This window comes from Amia ocellicauda, chromosome 4, assembly GCF_036373705.1.
Source record: "Amia ocellicauda isolate fAmiCal2 chromosome 4, fAmiCal2.hap1, whole genome shotgun sequence".
Lineage (NCBI taxonomy): Eukaryota > Metazoa > Chordata > Actinopteri > Amiiformes > Amiidae > Amia > Amia ocellicauda.
The window spans coordinates 22829918-22849261 of record NC_089853.1 but is presented as its reverse complement, the minus strand read 5'-3'; the positions used below and the strand labels follow the sequence as shown (position 1 = coordinate 22849261).

The 19344-nt window shown below is 38.3% G+C and overlaps 1 protein-coding gene across 2 annotated transcripts in view; it reads right to left on the bottom strand.

Annotated features, from left to right (window-relative positions):
- Positions 1-19344, bottom strand: part of trpm7 (transient receptor potential cation channel, subfamily M, member 7) — a 43137-nt gene that overhangs the window by 12133 nt on the left and 11660 nt on the right. For both annotated transcript variants that reach the window (XM_066701437.1, XM_066701438.1), the window contains exons 2-19: positions 17693-17772; positions 15801-15839; positions 13769-13967; positions 13227-13440; positions 12679-12803; positions 12347-12518; positions 10507-10681; positions 9918-10041; positions 9551-9623; positions 8047-8147; positions 5709-5843; positions 5271-5324; positions 4946-5086; positions 4435-4572; positions 3813-4090; positions 3034-3262; positions 2756-2911; positions 2107-2250 (exon numbers count right to left, since the gene is read on the bottom strand). In XM_066701437.1, the coding sequence (XP_066557534.1) occupies positions 2107-2250; positions 2756-2911; positions 3034-3262; positions 3813-4090; positions 4435-4572; positions 4946-5086; positions 5271-5324; positions 5709-5843; positions 8047-8147; positions 9551-9623; positions 9918-10041; positions 10507-10681; positions 12347-12518; positions 12679-12803; positions 13227-13440; positions 13769-13967; positions 15801-15839; positions 17693-17772 (2577 nt within the window). The remainder of the gene's footprint in view (positions 1-2106; positions 2251-2755; positions 2912-3033; positions 3263-3812; positions 4091-4434; positions 4573-4945; positions 5087-5270; positions 5325-5708; positions 5844-8046; positions 8148-9550; positions 9624-9917; positions 10042-10506; positions 10682-12346; positions 12519-12678; positions 12804-13226; positions 13441-13768; positions 13968-15800; positions 15840-17692; positions 17773-19344) is intronic.

The window sequence follows — 19344 nt, the reverse complement described above, 5'->3', positions numbered from 1 at the left end:
CATTAAAATAATGAGAGGCTTCATTGCTTTTTTACACTTTTCTGTTCATATACACTCACCTAAAGGATTATTAGGAACACCTGTTCAATTTCTCATTAATGCAATTATCTAACCAACCAATCACATGGCAGTTGCTTCAATGCATTTAGGGGTGTGGTCCTGGTCAAGACAATCTCCTGAACTCCAAACTGAATGTCTGAATGGGAAAGAAAGGTGATTTAAGCAATTTTGAGCGTGGCATGGTTGATGGTGCCAGACGGGCCGGTCCGAGTATTCACAATCTGCTCAGTTACTGGGATTTTCACGCACAACCATTTCTAGGGTTTACAAAGAATGGTGTGAAAAGGGAAAAACATCCAGTATGCGGCAGTCCTGTGGGCGAAAATGCCTCGTTGATGCTAGAGGTCAGAGGAGAATGGGCCGACTGATTCAAGCTGATAGAAGAGCAACTTTGACTGAAATAACCACTCGTTACAACCGAGGTATGCAGCAAAGCATTTGTGAAGCCACAACACGTACAACCTTGAGGCGGATGGGCTACAACAGCAGAAGACCCCACCGGGTACCACTCATCTCCACTACAAATAGGAAAAAGAGGCTACAATTTGCACAAGCTCACCAAAATTGGACAGTTGAAGACTGGAAAAATGTTGCCTGGTCTGATGAGTCTCGATTTCTGTTGAGACATTCAGATGGTAGAGTCAGAATTTGGCGTAAACAGAATGAGAACATGGATCCATCATGCCTTGTTACCACTGTGCAGGCTGGTGGTGGTGGTGTAATGGTGTGGGGGATGTTTTCTTGGCACACTTTAGGCCCCTTAGTGCCAATTGGGCATCGTTTAAATGCCACGGCCTACCTGAGCATTGTTTCTGACCATGTCCATCCCTTTATGACCACCATGTACCCATCCTCTGATGGCTACTTCCAGCAGGATAATGCACCATGTCACAAAGGTCGAATCATTTCAAATTGGTTTCTTGAACATGACAATGAGTTCACTGTACTAAACTGGCTCCCACAGTCACCAGATCTCAACCCAATAGAGCATCTTTGGGATGTGGTGGAATGGGAGCTTCGTGCCCTGGATGTGCATCCCACAAATCTCCATCAACTGCAAGATGCTATCCTATCAATATGGGCCAACATTTCTAAAGAATGCTTTCAGCACCTTGTTGAATCAATGCCACGTAGAATTAAGGCAGTTCTGAAGGCGAAAAGGGGTCAAACACAGTATTAGTATGGTGTTCCTAATAATCCTTTAGGTGAGTGTAGGTCATGTCTGAATTACATCTGAAAATCTTATGTAAGGTCATCTAGAAAGATCAATCCCCTGGACAGTCAAAAAACAAGTTGTAACCTATACATAATTTCTGCAGCAGTGACAGTAAGCAAACATATATACATCTCATTAATTTCTTCTATACTTGACAAACATTATGCACCAAGACAATGAATTAGCTTGTGGTTTCTCAATTAATTTCTTCTTTGTCTATCAAATACTATCCAGAAACGTGATGAATGACTTCCAAATTTCAGTTTAAAGGATTCCAAACTCTGACCCCATTAAGGGTGGGAAAATGAGCTTTTATACCTCAGTAACAGTCTTACACTGGGATAAAGGGGGATCTTTTTCATAAAGAAATATTTCCTCACCTTGACGGTAAGTGGCAGAAATACAAGCAATAATCCATCCTATGTAGTAATTATCATTCAGTCTGGGAGACCAACTATGGTGTTCAAGAAAAGCCTGAAGGGAAATTCATCAGCATCCTAATTCACTTTTCTGCCCAATATGATTATCTGGTTCACTGTTTCTCGATTGTATCAGCTCTTCCCGTGCTCCCATGCTCTAACCTTGCCTGGATAATGCTTTCACTGCCAATATATGCAAATTATACGACTGTGGGGATGAACAAGGAACCTGGAAAACTGCCTGCAGCAGTGCAGGCTATACTGGCCATTGGAAAAGCATGAATGAACTCAACCTGGGGTTTATCTAATACATTTCCACTTTCCATGTTAGCCACACATCCCAGGATGAGGTTGTTAATGCAATCCTAGCATAACACATCACATTGTAATGAGTTTTTGTAAACTACACACCGTATTGAACCAGAACTTGACGATTGGCGCGTGGTAAAAGGCATAGAATTTCCTGGTGATTGGGAGCCTCCTGGGTCGGATGTGAACCTCACTCTCACTTTTCACTTCTATATTGTCATTGGGTCTCACTTCCTTGAATACATCCTGAAAAAGTCACATGCCAGTTAATACACATGCCTACATTAGAATGGGAGCTGCTGTTTTACTCACTATTGGCAATTGTCATTTAAACCTAAGCGGTTCGGAGGAAAGTTCACAGCTGATTTCCAGTCTGAGATAAACAGCCATGAATGCTAATAATACAGAAACAGTAATGTTTTAAATGGCTTAGTCATTTCCATAAAAAAATAGCTTTGCAATATTTGAAGTACAGGAACTAGAAGCAGGTATGTGGAAGGTAAAGTTAGTGGTCACACTGCAAGACTGGGATATCTTCCACCTGATCTTCCTGAATGGCTCCTGTTAAACTCCTGATCTTGTGTCACCTGCTACCTCACACCCAGCCGGAGCTACATCCAGTGGTTGAATATCCTGCTCATGAAAGCCCAAAATAAAAGCATGGCAAAGCTTCTCATTTATAGCGAGCATAAAGGGAGCCCGAGTCCATCTAGTCAAAGCATTACAAAAAACTAAAATAGACAAAGCTGACCATTTGAATGTCATCTGCCGTATTCTGAAAATTGTGCTCGCTGTCCTCCATGGTCATCTGATGAGCGTCCTGTGACTGAGGAATATGAGACATTTCGGCCTTTGTCTTGTACTCCAGCATCAGGATGGCTGGTGGGACTAAAATACTCAAGATGACCTGAAAAACAAGAAGGAAACATGATAAAAATCACAACTTGATCACACAAAAAAAAAAGAACAAAAAAAAAAAAAATCCAAGACCACAAAAAAAAAGCCAACCCAACCCCAAGGCAATAGTACCTTGTACCAGGAATTCTTCCTCATGTTCAATCTGCCCATCCACATATCAGACAACAACATTTGAGTGCATGTGTGAGCCACGAAGGGACGCAGCCTGGAGGAGACTGCCAGCTTAAGGCACGTAGAGTTACTCCAGTTCTTGAGTTCGTAGGTGAGCAGCTTCATAGCCATTGTTTCGTCCTCTTTGAAGGACTGATCCAGGAGGTCCACAGCCAATGTGCCAAACTCACTGCAACCAACAAAAAGAAAATGGAAAAAAATTAATAAAAATAAATAAAATACTTAAAACAATATGGAAAATAATGTTTGCAATTGTCCGTTTCCAACACTTATTGGACAAAATGCCAATGCAGATCCTGACTCAACCAGATGCCTGCAAGCGTTTCATATTTTTCGAACACCTGACGTGACAGGTTTAAAAAATGTTAAGCATCTGAGCTTTGAAAAGTAGTCACTGGTCTCAAGCGGCTTAGAGAGAGGTTTCCTAGATTACAAAGGTATCTACATGCCTCAACATGTTCACATTGTTCTCCAAAGACAACTTCACTTACAGAGAAGTTGTTTAGTTTATAGTAAGGGCACATCTAACAAGAACAATTTCAGCACAAATATGGTATAATGCATAGATACAAGGCATGAGGATCCAATTATAAAACATGTTGTTTCCAGGTTTTTAAATAATTTTAGTGAGTGATCTAATTTGTGTTGCTAAATAAATAAATAAATATGCATATATATTTAAAACCCCTAACCCACAGTACTCAATCACTTGAACTTACTTAGAATAATCTTTCAGTTCTTCAGACGTATCATCCACCACGTCACTCTTTTTCGCCTCGTACGACATTGAGCGACACAGCTTGCACGCCACCAGAGCCTTGGCCATGGACTCTTCACCATGCTGCCAAAAGAACAGGGACATCTTCTGCCTCTTCATCAGCACGGCCCACACCAGCAGCTCATTGAAAGGGTATGGAAAACGGCGGGTCTCTGGGTCGTCGATGTCGAGGATTTCCTCTTTGCTTTTCTTCTTGGACTGTTCGGTCGAACTTTCCGGCTGAAAAGCAAGGCAGTGGAAAAAGTTATATCCAGATGACTTTATAAAATAATAATAAGTAATAAATAATAAATAATAAGTAATTGAAAATAAAAACATCGATCCACCTGCCATTACAACACTTAGAGCAAAAAAAAAAAAAAAAAAAAAAACACACCAAAAGGCTTATTCCTCCTTCCTCATAAAACTACACCATCACGTACAGTCATGGTAACTTTGAGATTAGCAAGCGTGTCAGACATTTGATTTGATTTCACCATCATCTGCTTAGGTGGACAGTTACACACAGTTTTGCAAGTTTAGATTTTAAAAGATATGGCTATAGATCCACTTGTGTGATGTACCTTGGGTTTGTAAGGTTGTGCAGTCTTGATGAAGTGATTGTGTCTGGTTTTCTCCTTTTTATCTGCTCTGATAGTGAAGGACTCGTGGTTCTTCCTCAGCTGAGACCCAGCGCTTGAGGAGGAATGCCGTCCAGACCGCTGAAATGACCACAGAACATTTATCCGTAAGACACAGTATTCTCAACTACAGTCTTATCAGTGTATGCCTGTGCAAAATGTTAAGTGTCAATGGGTGTAATAAACAATCTGTATTTGAATGCAAAACAAAGCTGCTAAACTAGAATATTGCAATCAACTGTCATGTGCAGTACAAAGCATATTATCATTTTCACATGTACAATAACACTTTGTAACAAAAACTCTGCTGGTAAACTTCCTTTTTACATCTACAAATGTGGAGAGGTTACACCTAAATAAGGACTGATGCTTTGAAATAAGTAAATAATTAAAATAAGGTATTTGTCCAATTACGATTTTAAAGCACACGGTATTTAATTACTTAAGTCAATACCCGACTGTTTCCATGAAGATTGTTGTAAACTATTCTGAACCGTTTCCTGGTATAGTTGCATCTGTAGGTTCCGCCCATGAGGTACTCAATGACCAGGCCCACATCAATGAGAGTGATTTTGTAATCTGGGGGGAGATTACCCTGAAGCAGCAAACAGAGTCAAGTCATTAACAGTAAATTTCCATATTTTTGAATCCTTCAAATTACCACCATAAAAAAAAAAAAAAAAAGGTTTCCCCACAGAGTCTCTCTAGACTGCAGAACTACACTTTTTAAATAATTACAGTTTAGGGAGATGGTAAAATAGAAGCATGCAGAGGGTTACCTGTTTAACATCCCTTACGAGGTGAAAGAGAGTTGGATTGGTTGGCGATTGTTTCTTTAGGAAAATAAAAGAAAAGGCATAAGATCTTGGTGTAAACCTTACAAATTATTTGTGGGCTAAGGTAATAAAACATTAAACTGCCTAACAGAATGATTTTCATACTTCAAAAAAAAAAAAAAACCAGACTTGAGTACACTTACATTTTTTGGTTAACGGTTAACATTAATTACAATAACGCCATTTTACAGATGTAATCCGAAAAAAAGGTCAGGAATATAGCAAATGCAAAGTTTAAGTGTATAAACAGAACATTAATTTCTACATGCACATCAATAGCAGAACTCATTTTTAATAATGGAAGCAATATTTTCAGTTTACAGAGAGCAGATTAAAAACACACATTTTTGGCGTGTTGGCCTAAACTCCAACAGTACGTACTGTGTTATACAGCTCTTCTAGCCGTGGAATAGTGAGAAACTTGTGCATGCTGACTCCGTTCTCAATGAGCAGCTTCACAAAGTCTACCCGGTCCATCACCAAGGCATCCAGCATCGCCTGCTCAAGAGACCCCACCTGAAATAGGGAACTTTAGATCAACACCAGCTGGATAAATTTCAAAGCAATATTCCCAAGCGAGTCTAATACTATCCTTTTATGGCATAGAACTTTAACCCTTGAGATGAAACGGTCTTTGCAGAGATAAAAAGAGTCTGACAGTCTACAATAGAGATAGTCTAAGTATCATGCCCTTATAGCTCTTTTCTTGGGTAATATTTAATCCAGAATAATTTGTTTGTTGTTGTTTTTTAAAGATTGAGAAAATAAATTCTTGGCACTGTAAAGAGACCATGCAAAATGCCAAAGTATTGCGGCAGTTAAAGCTATGGAACGGTACTAAAGCAACGTTAAAGTATCATTTGTTTCTGTACAAAAAATAAAATCTCCTGAAATCTTTATAAACTAATGGCATTTGAATTATAAAATATTATAATTGAATTTTGTGTAGCAATGTAGTAATGTCTTGTGATTATTGCTTCTTAACAGAAAGTAAGACTTTCTTTCCATAGGAAATGGGGACATTTTTATTTAGACCTGAAACAAACTTCTAGAACTCATTATAAGTAGTGCCATGCTCAACACTGTTAGCGCTTTTCCACCAACAAGGGGCCGGTGCTAGTTCGGAGCCGGTGCCTAATTTGGAACCATTTTTTGCTTTTCCACCACAAAAGAACTGGCTCCATGTCGGAACGGAGCCACTTTTTCTGGCACCAAAAGCTTGCTGGTCTGGAACCTAAGAACCAGTGACGTCAGGAGCCAGGGGGCGGGGTTAAGTAATCTCCACAGAAAGTGATTGGCTGGAGTTCAGCCGCCATGTTTAAAATGCCAGCAGAGACGCGAGCAGTGAGGAGAGTTTTGATTAAAAATGAGCGAAATCAGCAGCAACAGCAGTGAACAGCGGTCTGTCAGAGAGACACTACAGTGACAATATGTCTCACCAGATCAATAACTAGTTAGGAGTTGGCATATGGCAGCAGTGAGAGACAACTGAGCGCAGCTTCCGTGACAGGAAAGCCGTGTTACAGCAATATTATGACGATGAGTTAATGCGACGATACAGATTGAACAGAAATGTTGTATGTTAATGAACTGGTCATTCACTGGTCCAGTGTGATGCCGAATCCAGCGCCACTACGAGTCATGGGTCCCGGGTTGGTTTGCGCATGATTAATAATTTATGAATAAATTCATTTTCTTAGCACAGGGCGAATTACACAAAACATACATATTGTACAGTAAGAGAAGATCAAATACACAGTAAGCGCTACTACAGTGATGCACTTTGTGCTCACACGCCAGCAGTGCTGAAAATGCATTATTATTATAATGTATTTGTTAGCAGACGCTCTTATCCAGGGCGACTTTCAACACATAAGAGCATCGCTGCGTGTCTGGCAACAGGGACAATGCAACAGTGATGTGGGACCATCATCCCAGACTTCATCAATAAGCACAATTTCCCATCAAAAACCATTAACATCACCTGAGATCGTCCGACAGTTTATTGATCTGCCCACGACTGCGCTGCAAATACCCCAAAACAGCCGCATCCATAATCAATAGGCTGGCCTACAGTCATATTTTTTTTAAAAATAAGAATAAAAGTAAAAATACGCTACAAAATGAATGAAAATGTGAACTGTGTGCGCGGTGACTAATGCATGTTAACTCCAACTTGTATTTTTTTAAATATAGTAAAAGTGTCTGAAATAGCGAATCGGTGTAAATCCCTTAATGCATCAATACAAATAAATACAAATAAAAGGCTGAGTTATCTTAGCATATTCGTATAGTTGTATTTTCGTTTCTGCTACATGTGTGATCTCGCGTTTTTTTGTTTTGTTTTTACAGTGTATCTACTGTGTGTGACGCTGCATGGGTTTGATTGTGATGTTAAATAGGGTTTAAAGACGCAGTCGCCTCGGTGCTGATTATTACTGCTGTGTTTCTCTTCTACTCCGTGCTTGGGAACGCCCACATCCAGTGACGTCAGCGTTTGGTTCCAAAACTGGTGGAAAAGCGGGCCAGTTCCAAAAAGATCAGCTGGTTCCCAGGCCGAGCACTGGCTCCGGCACCAGTCTTTGTCGGTGGAAAAGCGCTATGTGTATGTGTGCATAAATACCAACACACTCTTAAAGCAAGCCCAGTATCCCATCCCTGACGTTCAAGTGAGTGCATAAGCAATATACAGTAACAATAAGCATCTCAGCCTACATACCAGCCACTGCTGTCCATAGACAAACACATGGTTCTTCGCAATATCAACTCTATCCCATGCCAAGGTGAGTACAAGCTGGTCAAAGGCTGATGCATTGGTGCCTAAATAAATAAAGCAACATGGTGAGTATGTAGAAGCATATAGAAGCCTTCTTTTGTCAACATAACAAATATTATATAACTTTTATTCGGAGTTAAAATAAAGCCAACAGATGGCTACAAGTACTGATAACAACACAGTTTACTCTTCCAAGATATGTTGGCAGCACACAGAACTGTCTCAATGGCACTGGCTACTGTTCAGATCACCACCAATCTCTCCTTGGAGGGTATGACATTGGAAACTAATTAGTTATATGCACATTAGATTGACAACTAATATTCTGCTGATGAAGGCAAATAATTTAAGTTCTTAATGGTCAGAAAGGGTTAGGCCTTCTTGACTTGCTGCAAATGACTCTTCACAGGCCGAGAATGATGAAGAGATTCTTCTGATTCTTTCCGTTTAACAATGAGGAGGTAAAGCTTAAAAATCTGCTTCATCCTTTCTGTGTTAAGCAGAAGAATGTCTTATTGGTTCTACAGGGTTAAAAGCTACTTTAAACCCATCAAATCAATCTATATCTAAAAGCCCAAAGTTCATCAGGCTTCAAAAAGGTATTTACAAACACAACAAGTATGATCTGATAAGTGTGACAAAATGACAAAGTCACTTGATGTGCTAAATATAAAGGCTATGGACTTGTAGGTTAGCAGAGCCTGCTTCTCCCCCCCATGAAAAAACACACATTCCTAATGTACTCTAACCACCCAGCGGACCTGTAGGAACCTGCTCTTATTAACCACTGTAATGTCTACACTCCAACACAAGCACCTAAACACACTGATGGTACAAGTGACACTCCTACAAGACAGATTGAAGTAAGTTTGCCATGTCCAAATACCCATGATGAGACTTTTGAGATGAGATTTACATTCCTTTTTATTTATTTATTTATTTATTAGGAGACTTCACTTTAAAAGCCCAGAGACAACTGTAGGAGAATAGAGAGACTCAATTATAAAAATCAGCCCCAGAATATAAATTCAGTGTAGTCTACTGTATTTTACAGTGGAGTAGTAGTTAGTTGTACAAATACGTACTGACTACATCTAGAAGAATGACTCCACGTTTTTGCTGTTTTCAGCTTACCACTTGTGTTTACCACCCTTAGGGAACCAAAAACATGAATCACAAACTAAAACCTTGGCCACATGCCTTTCTGCCACATAACTTAATCCCCAGAAGAAGTGCATGTGACAAAACTGGATGGAAACCAGCACGGATTTGGAACCAGAAAAGGAAAAAGAAAAAGAAAAAAGGAAAGGAAAAAAGTGACAACCACACTGTAGTACTTCACATGGTTTATGCCTAAAATATCTGTGATCTGTGTGAAAGAAGGAAGTATTGCAGTGCACAGTTGAATGGAAAACTAGGTCAAAGTAAAACAAAAGAAGTTATTTACCTTTTAACAGTGCTCTTAAAATAGCAACATCGATGTCTTGGTTATCTTCTGACCCAATATGAAAGACTGTTATCTTTATATGAAAAAATAAACCAAAATATTAGTGGTGTGTGTGTATATTTTATATGCAGTATACAATATACAATTTATATTTCAATTTAAGACACTCATGAGAACTTTATTTAATAAACAGGTACAGTATGAATAAGACGCATCTGTGGTGTAGCAAAGATGTCTTCTGCGACCATTTACGTAATTATAACATTATCTAAAATCAGATGAGTATTTTAGTATCTTATTAACTTACGTTTTTTAAACAACTGTATTCCTTAAAAGCAAAAGGCATGGTAAATACTACATCCCTTACCAATTCTTTGTTTTTCATACATTCCATCAAGGTTTGGAAGAGATGGATGGCTTCACTTTGACTGAAGTTGAAGGTCTTTTTTATGGTTGAAATGATGTCACCTTCAAAACCATCAGGAAGACCACTGAAGAAAACCATTATTAGAAAGTCATTATTTCTGCTTGGTAAAGCTGTCCCACACTTGTTTTTCCCCCTAAAACATGCATATGAGGAATCCTTTGCTATCATCCATCTATTACCTAGCATATATCACATCTGGCTTTTTTTCAGAGGTTTCAACACAGTTATTCAAAACCCTTACAACCCTAGTCAGTGAATTAAATAATTTCTGTATGATTATTCATCATACTTAAATCTATACTTAACCTTTTGAAACCGTAAACTTCTAGATCAAAATCTCTTCATATCGTCCATGAACAATAGCCACATTAGGGGATATCATCAGTTAATGAATAGTCCCAAATACATATTGATCATTATCATATTGATGACAAAGTTCTCTGCACAGTCTCAATTCCATACAGTTCTAGTTCTAGGTTGTGAGTGCGGAGATCAGGAGCAGCCATGGCAGTGCTGCAGTGTTGCTCACCCGGCCTCTGTAGTCTGCTTGTGTACGTATGCGAGGATGTCAGCGGCACGGCCGGTGCCCTCACACACCACCACAGGCACCGGCGGGCTCTCCTGCAGGTACTCCAGCACTGTTAGGATCACATTGGGCCCCCCCTCGAAGATCAGGGCAACCACAGGAACACCCTGCCCAATTCCTGGCAAAACACACACATACACATGCTGCATTACAAAACAGAGCTGTGTATAAATATATATAAAGCATTTCCCACCCATGCAAAGAGGAAAAACAAGCTCCTCGAGTAACAAAGCCAAAAGGAAACATTTAAAGTATCTCTAGGGACTCTTAAATTATCACGATGAAAGATTTGTGTGTCACTTTACAAATTCATGGCATTTTATTTCTTATTAGAGGAAAAAGTTACCCTTGAACAGTGGAAAGGATTTTTTTTATTCCCCACCTCAAAGGCTTTTTGAAGAGGTTTTAAATGTTAAATATTAAAAATAAAAAGTCTAGTTGGAAACTAAAACATGTATTGTTACTGTTGCCTAAACTAGATTGGGTTTTTATACGTTTTCCAATAAAATGTAGTACCTCATGCAGCAGAACTGTATTCCTTACATTTGTACAAGTATATTTGTTGTACCAATTCTAGTTATTAATATTGAATGAACTTATATTTGGATATATTTATATATATCCAATACAAACAGGCTTACATAATAATCTTGGGAACAATGTCTGTTTTACAGCATAATTATATTTTAGTGTGATAAGGTGTGTTGATCAGCACACTGATTAATCAAACTAAATTCATTCAAGAAAAAGCATGATGTAAAGCATGTCTCTCCTACATTTGCATTTAACAAAAAATATTATTTTGATGTCAGCAACACCTCATTTTGCTTAGGTCAACACATTTTTAGCAGTTATTGTGCTGCCTTGCCACAGATGCTCAAATTACCCCTCATATTTGCAGACCGTATAATAAGCGGCCCACCGAAACCTACAAGACTCCCGCTTCATAATGGGTAATTTATAAAACCACACTGGGTACTCTTCAAATGACAAGTGCAACATAGCTATTCAGGACAGATTCAGGGACCAATTTTTCAGGCACCTACCTGGTCTTTAACTTTAACAAAACACCTGACTACCACTTAGTTGCTTTTCAGATTTATAGTTAATTTAACTTACTCTGTTCTTTGGGCTTTCAATTATAAACAGACACACAATTAAGACAGGGCCTTCAAAACATTTGTCTTTATTCTTTCTTTCTTGGAACACAAATTAAAGATGTCAAAAAGCAAGAACGGAATTACGTTAGTGATCAGGGCCTCCTTCAGTGAATCAAACAAGAAAACCTGCTGAACTCACACACTCCACACACTATGCATGGAATTGTAGTTGAAAGAATAAAAACAAAATTTATATATATATATATATATATATATATATATATATATATATATAATTCTGTGACCCCTTTTTTTTTTTTTTTAGTAAACACTGCTAATTAAACATTCATAAATTACATATGTTGAGGGTATGTGAAACATGGAGATCTCAGCCTAGAGAGAAAGTGGTCAGGATTCCAGCTGACTGAACCAAATAAAGACGGGGATGTTACCCTGTACTAAAGCTGCTTATTCAAAAGGAGTCATTTAAGCAGGTGGGACCTCGTAAAAACTAGGGAGAAATGGAATTGTTCGTGCTTCACAGCAATCAAAAGGAGTGCAGATGTAGACAACCAGTCCTGTAAACTGTCGTCCAGTAAGGGCAGGAGAACAATATTGCTATATCTCAGCTCAGCATCACAGAGACCGCTAGTACAACACCGCAGAGTAAAAAGCCCACTCACTAGCATGGATCCTCTGGAGGTTGATGTGTTTTTCCAGTTCTCGACGCAGCTTTACCTCAGCCCCGTATTTTCCCACTGTCCCGTCATCCACCAGAATGAAATGCGAATGGAGATTGTTTAAGACGTTTAACTTGCTCAGGGGGTTTAACAGTGTCTGGTATGGAGCAATGACCTACATGCAAGAAAAGAATGAAATAAAATACTGTTGCAAAGTAGTTCCCCTTATTCTTTACAAAGCTGCATTATAATGTTCGTAAAAACAACTACAGCAGAGAAGATAAAATAAATGCACGTTACATTTCCAAGTAATAAAGACATGCAAATATGCTCACCTCTCTTCCAATGAGGTCATTTCTGTTTTCAATCACTCCCCACGGAGCTATCCCGATAGTGCAAATTTTTCGAGAAGATCTGGAAGAATGCTCTTTGAGTGCATCACCTACGTGTTTTGCCACACCTATTAAAAATGAAATAGAAAATTAAATGATAGTGCTAATAAGCCAACTAGAATGATATGACATAAGAGCTACTATAAAACATTATCAAATATAATTCTATATTATAGTAGTTTCATGACAGAAAATGTGACAAACCGTAAATTACAAGTGTGAATCATAGATGGCAATTATGGAGGCATCATTAATGAAAGTCACAATCTAATTATAAGTAAACAACAATTTCCCTAATTGGCCTTCAGTAAGCGACCCAAGACTATCATTACATGCCAAGCAGAGTGGCTCTATATTATAGGCTGCAAAACCCACATTTCAGCTGATAGACACGAGCAGAAAATAACTGCTTATTATGGTGGAAGTCTTATTTTCACTCTTTTAGGACTTAAGGGATTTGTATTTGTGTTCGGTTTTATTCTCCTTCTTGCCTGTGTTGACTCCTCCAGTTAAAATCCAGGCTCCAGTCGTTAGCGCGGCTTTAATGAGACCCTTCCCGATAACCTGTTTGATTCGTGGGTGAAGGTCGAAGTTCTGGATCCCACCGTGCACCGAGATGACAATTTTTGGAAGCTCCATTTGCCATTCCTTAAGCATAAGCCGAAGAACCATTTCTGGTTTGGAGTCGTAGGACAGTCGGACATACTACAAACAAAAAGACAGGAGACAAAGTACCGGATTAAGTTTAATTTCAACATTGAGCAAAAAGCTTAAGAATGCAAAACAATTTTTTAAAGTCTCTATTCCACCTAACTGTAGATATTCCTTCATAGCGTACATCTTTAGACAATCTTTTTACACAGTACAAAATAGTTTCCAAAATCTTACCACTGTGATCTTAAACAAATATGATGTATATTTATAATAAGCTGTTATAACAGAATGTAGAAGTTCCTGTAAAGATGTAAATCTGTAACAACGGAGCAGGACGAGAGGTCTGAGGTCCGAGTGCGAGCCTGGGACGAAGGCCCACCTTGGCTCTGTAGGAATGAGATCCTCCCTGAAAGTTGATGATGCCATAAGCATCGGTGGGGTTTTCCTCTGTGTGCTTCTCCACTGACCACTCCTCCAGCTCGGGCATTTCATTTTCACCCAATTTCACATCCGAGTATTTCATGGCCAGGCTGGCAGTGAAGCCAGCATGTTGTCTGACCAGGCGCCCGCAGCAGCACCTGCCAACAGAGAGACCAGGGTTAACGATGCCATTCACAACGGACTCGCTGGCTTGGGGTCATTTCAAAGGCAGCTATTCACATGGGAAAACTCAGAATTGTTTTTCCAGTGTCATATTCTAAATATTCCTAGTCCTCATCCCACAGAAAAAGCTCTTCTTTCCAAGGTGGTTTCATTTTATCCTGCTACAAGACTTTAAATCTTTTCTGCATTTCCTCATCACCTTGACACATGTATAAAGACATTCAGCAAAGGATTAATCCTGACCACTTAAAGTGTACCTGTAGTGATCGCAAATGTATAGCCAATTCAATAGCTCAGGTGTTCCTGATACATATTCAACCAACAACAGCCTACAATTTACTAACCATTTGTAGTTTAAGCTGTTCAAAGTCCTTAAAGTTCAATGAACTGGAGTTCTAAAAATGGCACTGGTGCTGTGACATCATGTTGTTGATACATGTATATATGCTGTATACGGAAACTATTGTAAACAAAGTACTGGCAAGTAATGAGATTGTGATAAAATAAACAAAACTAGCGTAATATGGATGAAGAAATATATTCAGATTCAACAGCTGGATACTTGTATGAGCTTTTAAAGGCAGACTATCCAAATTTAGGAAATAAAGAGAGTGACAGCCATGATTAGGTTGATTCTGATGTCAAAGGTCTACTGGCACAGGTGTTAACTGGGTAACTGGGAGGATCGAACAAGGAAGTCGCTGGACATTTGGTGTACTTGTGGGGAATGTGTGGGGAATGTGTACCGCAAAAAGTTGACCATGAATGCATTTGCTGCCAAGAGCATTAACTTATGTATGACAATATTCAGTCACTAGACTGAACATGTTTCACAAACAAGCATGATCTGGACAGTTACATAGCTCATAAGCCATCCCTAGAGTTGGCGTTCATTGATGCAATGATTGAATGACATGTTTGTGGACCTGCACCAGTGGGAAAACTATAAAATCTGTAAAGTTCCATGATGTAAACGGATTATTTATTTAACAACTTAGTTTTGACATATCCAATACGTCAAATTATATATTAGTAGGCTTTAACACGTTCAGAATCAAAGACGCAAATGGGAAACTAACCATATTAAATCACTCATAGTAACCGGGCACTACATTGTATTTAAGCCTCAGAGAACAAATTGGGCGGATCTGCCGAAAATTGGGGCATCAATTACAAAGTATTAATTCACAGGGAAAGTATCTGTGATGGACATAGCTGAGATTCTGCTGAAAAGAAACGTGTGGCTTTGTTTACATTGTGTATTTCTGGCTTTAGAAATCCAATGCGCAACTGCAGAACATGGAATGGGCACAGACCAATGGGAAGAACATTAGTATGGCCTTTCATCAGCTTAGAGATTTTTTTTACAAATATCTCGGACAGCTATCCAAGCATATTGTTCACTGAAGATTCAGCCTGAGGGCTGTCACTGACAATAGGTCATATTGACCTATGAATTGGGTAAATAAATGCCAATGTTGGCGCACTCAAGTGTTACATGACCTAAAAAAAGTTGATAAAGAAACTTGAAACATTGGTATGCATGCTTTGTTGACAATACCAGCATGACCATATATACGAATTAGATCTGGGTAAAATGTCTACCACCTTGTTTTTGACTACAGGTACCCTTTAATTAAAAAAAAAAAAAAATCATACATGATGGATACATTTGTCTTCCTGTTGCTCCATCTATAGAAGTTTTCTCCAATTAATAAAATATTATATATCATTTGCCTGGTCTTAATTTATTCCCTCCCTTGATACAGTTAGAGTAAAACTGGCGATCAAACAAAATCTACACTTACCGCACAAGCTGCTGGCAAATCTGACATCCTGGAAGGCATCTGAAAACAGAAAACAGCAAGATGTGCTTCTGAACATATACCACTGCGCAGAGGGCTTTCCACTGCATGAGGCAGAGGTTTTCTTTTTAAATTAGAAAGCACCTACAGCAAGAGATCTCTGTTCCTTCTGTCCTGAAACAGTTCCACATTTAACAGCTTACTTATTACCACACTTGGAATGCCCATGTTACACTTCAGTATTCCACGTGTGCCAAATATTTATAGTTGGGATTAAGAACTACAAAGAGGATTGAGAAATGCAACCAGTTTTTTTTTTTATTTGTAGACCATATAATTAAAATGACATTAAACAATGTTTAGGTTTCTTTATCCCCCTCAAACACTGAAGCAGTCTAAGATTATGGGGAGAGTACAAATACAGTAGTTGTTGACTATAGATCGGATGGCTGGCCTATTGCGTGTAATGCAATTCAATATTCAGATGTTATTATTGAAAATACTTTTTTTTTTTTTTATTCAGTTGAGCTCCTTTTACAAAAAAAAAAAGTTGATAGTTTTCATGCTTAGCACAAGCATCTTCCTAATGTAGATAATTGTCCAATTGATATCTACAAAATTAAATTAAGACTGTATCCAGTACCACATGCCTGTATCACTAGATGACAAATTTGGTATGAAAACTTGAATGACATTAAAAAGGTCAACGGCTGAGTAAGTTATTGTTGCTTTAAGAAACAATTTTTTGGATGAAACCCTGCAAATGATTAATGAAATGGTGAACCACAAAGCCGAAACTGAATTTTTAACTTGAAAGGAAGAGTCAAGCATCCTTCAGAAATACCATCGAGACCAAAGGATGACTGAAAAATACTGCTAGCAAACTAAAGCTAACAGATTTTAAATATTTTACATAATTGCATGGACTGTGAATGGTGCACTTCTGTTAAAGTGAATGAGCAAGTGCTGACTTATTTATTTTTGCAATTAACCAGAACCGGCAAATTAAATTCTCGAAAAAACTAAAAGAAAGAAAGAAAGGGAATGGTAGCAGGACTTGCAAGACAATGCCTGAAACACAAAATTACCAGTCACGACTAAATTATATAAGCGGATTACGTAGTACAGCTTATACATATTAACATATTTCTCCCCTCACGTCGAGTTAATCAAGTTGAAAAAAGTCATTAATTTTTAAATGTGCACAATTTTATTTCCTACCAGTTATTTGCTTTTTAATGCATCTTCACTTGAATACTTGTTTGCACACAAAATCATTAAAACATTTTTATAAGCAAAATCTATTTTACTTCTTTCAACTAAGATCCAGGGGAGTGTACAATTTCCTAACATGTCCTCGTCATAAAAAAAAGTTTCCTTTCCTGCTTTGTCTGATGAAGAAGTCTTAGAAAACATTACACTAGTTTTTAATAACTGCAGAGTTAGTCCTTTTGCAAATGTATTTGATTTATTTGAATGAGAATGCAGACATTCCCTGAAGAAAACATATTATGAACAATAGAGTATTCATCTTTGGGATTTTACAGATTAAGTGTAATATCCTGCGTTATTCATGTGGAAAACTAATTCTGAATGGTGGCATTCAGGGCCCTGAAATGTAACAATTGTACAATAACTGTGCTTTGAATCAGCTCTCTGGCTTTGATACTCACTCTCATTTCTTAAGCAGCTCCAGTTTCTAGTCAAATCATCTTATTTTTTACGTCAATAATATAGTTTGATATTGAAATACAAATATACAGAAAACCAGAATAAAGCAGAAAAAGTAATATCTTGGTATATTGTACAACACAGAAATTGCACAAAGATTTTCCCCCTGGTACAGGGAAGTTAAATGCAAACACAAGGTCAGTATCTCACTGAAAAGCACTTACCTGTGGGGGTCTTTTGAAACTGGTAGTATGTACACACATTCCCTCTTGGTGAAAGTGCTTTCTATCCAGGATTTCTGGGACTGTGAAAGAAAAATGGTATCAAGCACAGCATTAACACCTGACCGGAAAATAAATCTGTCAATTCCTACAGGCCTGAACACAAAACAAAGAATTTGCTCTCCCAAAACACTGTCACACAGAATCTATTATGATTAGTGCAACTCTCAGAGACAACTAAAAAGCAAGTTCTGTGGTTCAAGAATATCCACAAAATTATAGATATTATTAAATTAAAAAAAAAACTTTATTCCTCATTTTGTGTATGGGAGGTGGTTTGGGAGAACTCATTCCACATCAAATAGTAATTGTCTACTACTCCCAAAACTTTTTTGTGATTTTCCTGTAACTCTACAATACTTGTGCTTTCAAATGCAGGGCTTGCTCAATTCCAGAGCATCCAAAATTTACCAAAATGTTGATGGGTCCAAGTGACCTTCTAATCCTGGATTTATTTAAAAATCCTAAAGGATCAGTAGCCAGCTTTATGTAAACAAACAAATGTAATCATAGAAAATCCATTTGCATTTGCACTGCAGGTCTAATAGAACGGGTTCACGGGCACAAATTAAAAAAAAAAAAAAAAAAAAAAAATCAGCCCTGAACTGCTGAAGCAAGATGCTAAAGGTACCCAAGGAAAGGGCTTTAATGCAAAAGAATGTTTAATTAAATTTCAACTCCCAATACTTTTTGTACTAGAAATAGGGCGCCACAGAAGTAATTTGGATTTGCAAACTGCATTCCAGAAGTGCTACATTGATACCCAATGCCCCCCAACAGTATCAAATAAGACAAATGATCCAGCAGACTTCAGGCACATTTTGGAGCATGCAGGGGTGCTCATTGTGGTTTACCTTCATTTTAAAAAGAAAATAAATGTATGCCCACTACAATTCAACTTGATCTGTTTCAGTAACACTAAAAGCCAACAAATATCTTGGCACCAACAGATACAAAATAAATCAATAAATACAGTACTTAAAACAGATGTGCATTAATAAGGCCCCATTTTAAAACAGAGTACCTGAAGCCGTGCATCTTCTGCTTCGAATAATAAGGAAGAGTACAGGAACATAACCAGTGATCCTCAGTCATCTCCTACAGGGTTAGAGTAGCTCAGTCTCAGTCTAGATCATTCCCTGATGCTCTGTACAGCTGCACAAGTGCCAAAGTCTAAATGCTAATGGTTTTAAAACTTCCTATTCTGTTAAAAAGAAGAAAAAGAAGAAAAAAAAAAAAACTATTGCGGTGAAAGATTCCACTGCCTTTCCTTGTTCTGGTTAATCTGTAGAAGGGGTGGGGGGTTAGCAGGTACAGGATACATTAACAATGAGGAAAATGTGAGCAGGCAAGCTGGGGGGAAAGGCATCACTTGAAAGAAGCAATCAAGCAGAACAGCTTGACAAATGCAATAGAAAGTGAGGTAGCCTATATAGGCTACCTCAGGGGCCAACAGAAATATTACCTTTTCCAAGAAATCGGTTTGCTACACTTAAGCACCAACTGGCTACTATTTGGCGTTTAGGGAACAGGCTACCTTAAAGTAATGACCATTTTAATGTAAAACCCACACATTGCCTCTTCATCTTCAGTGT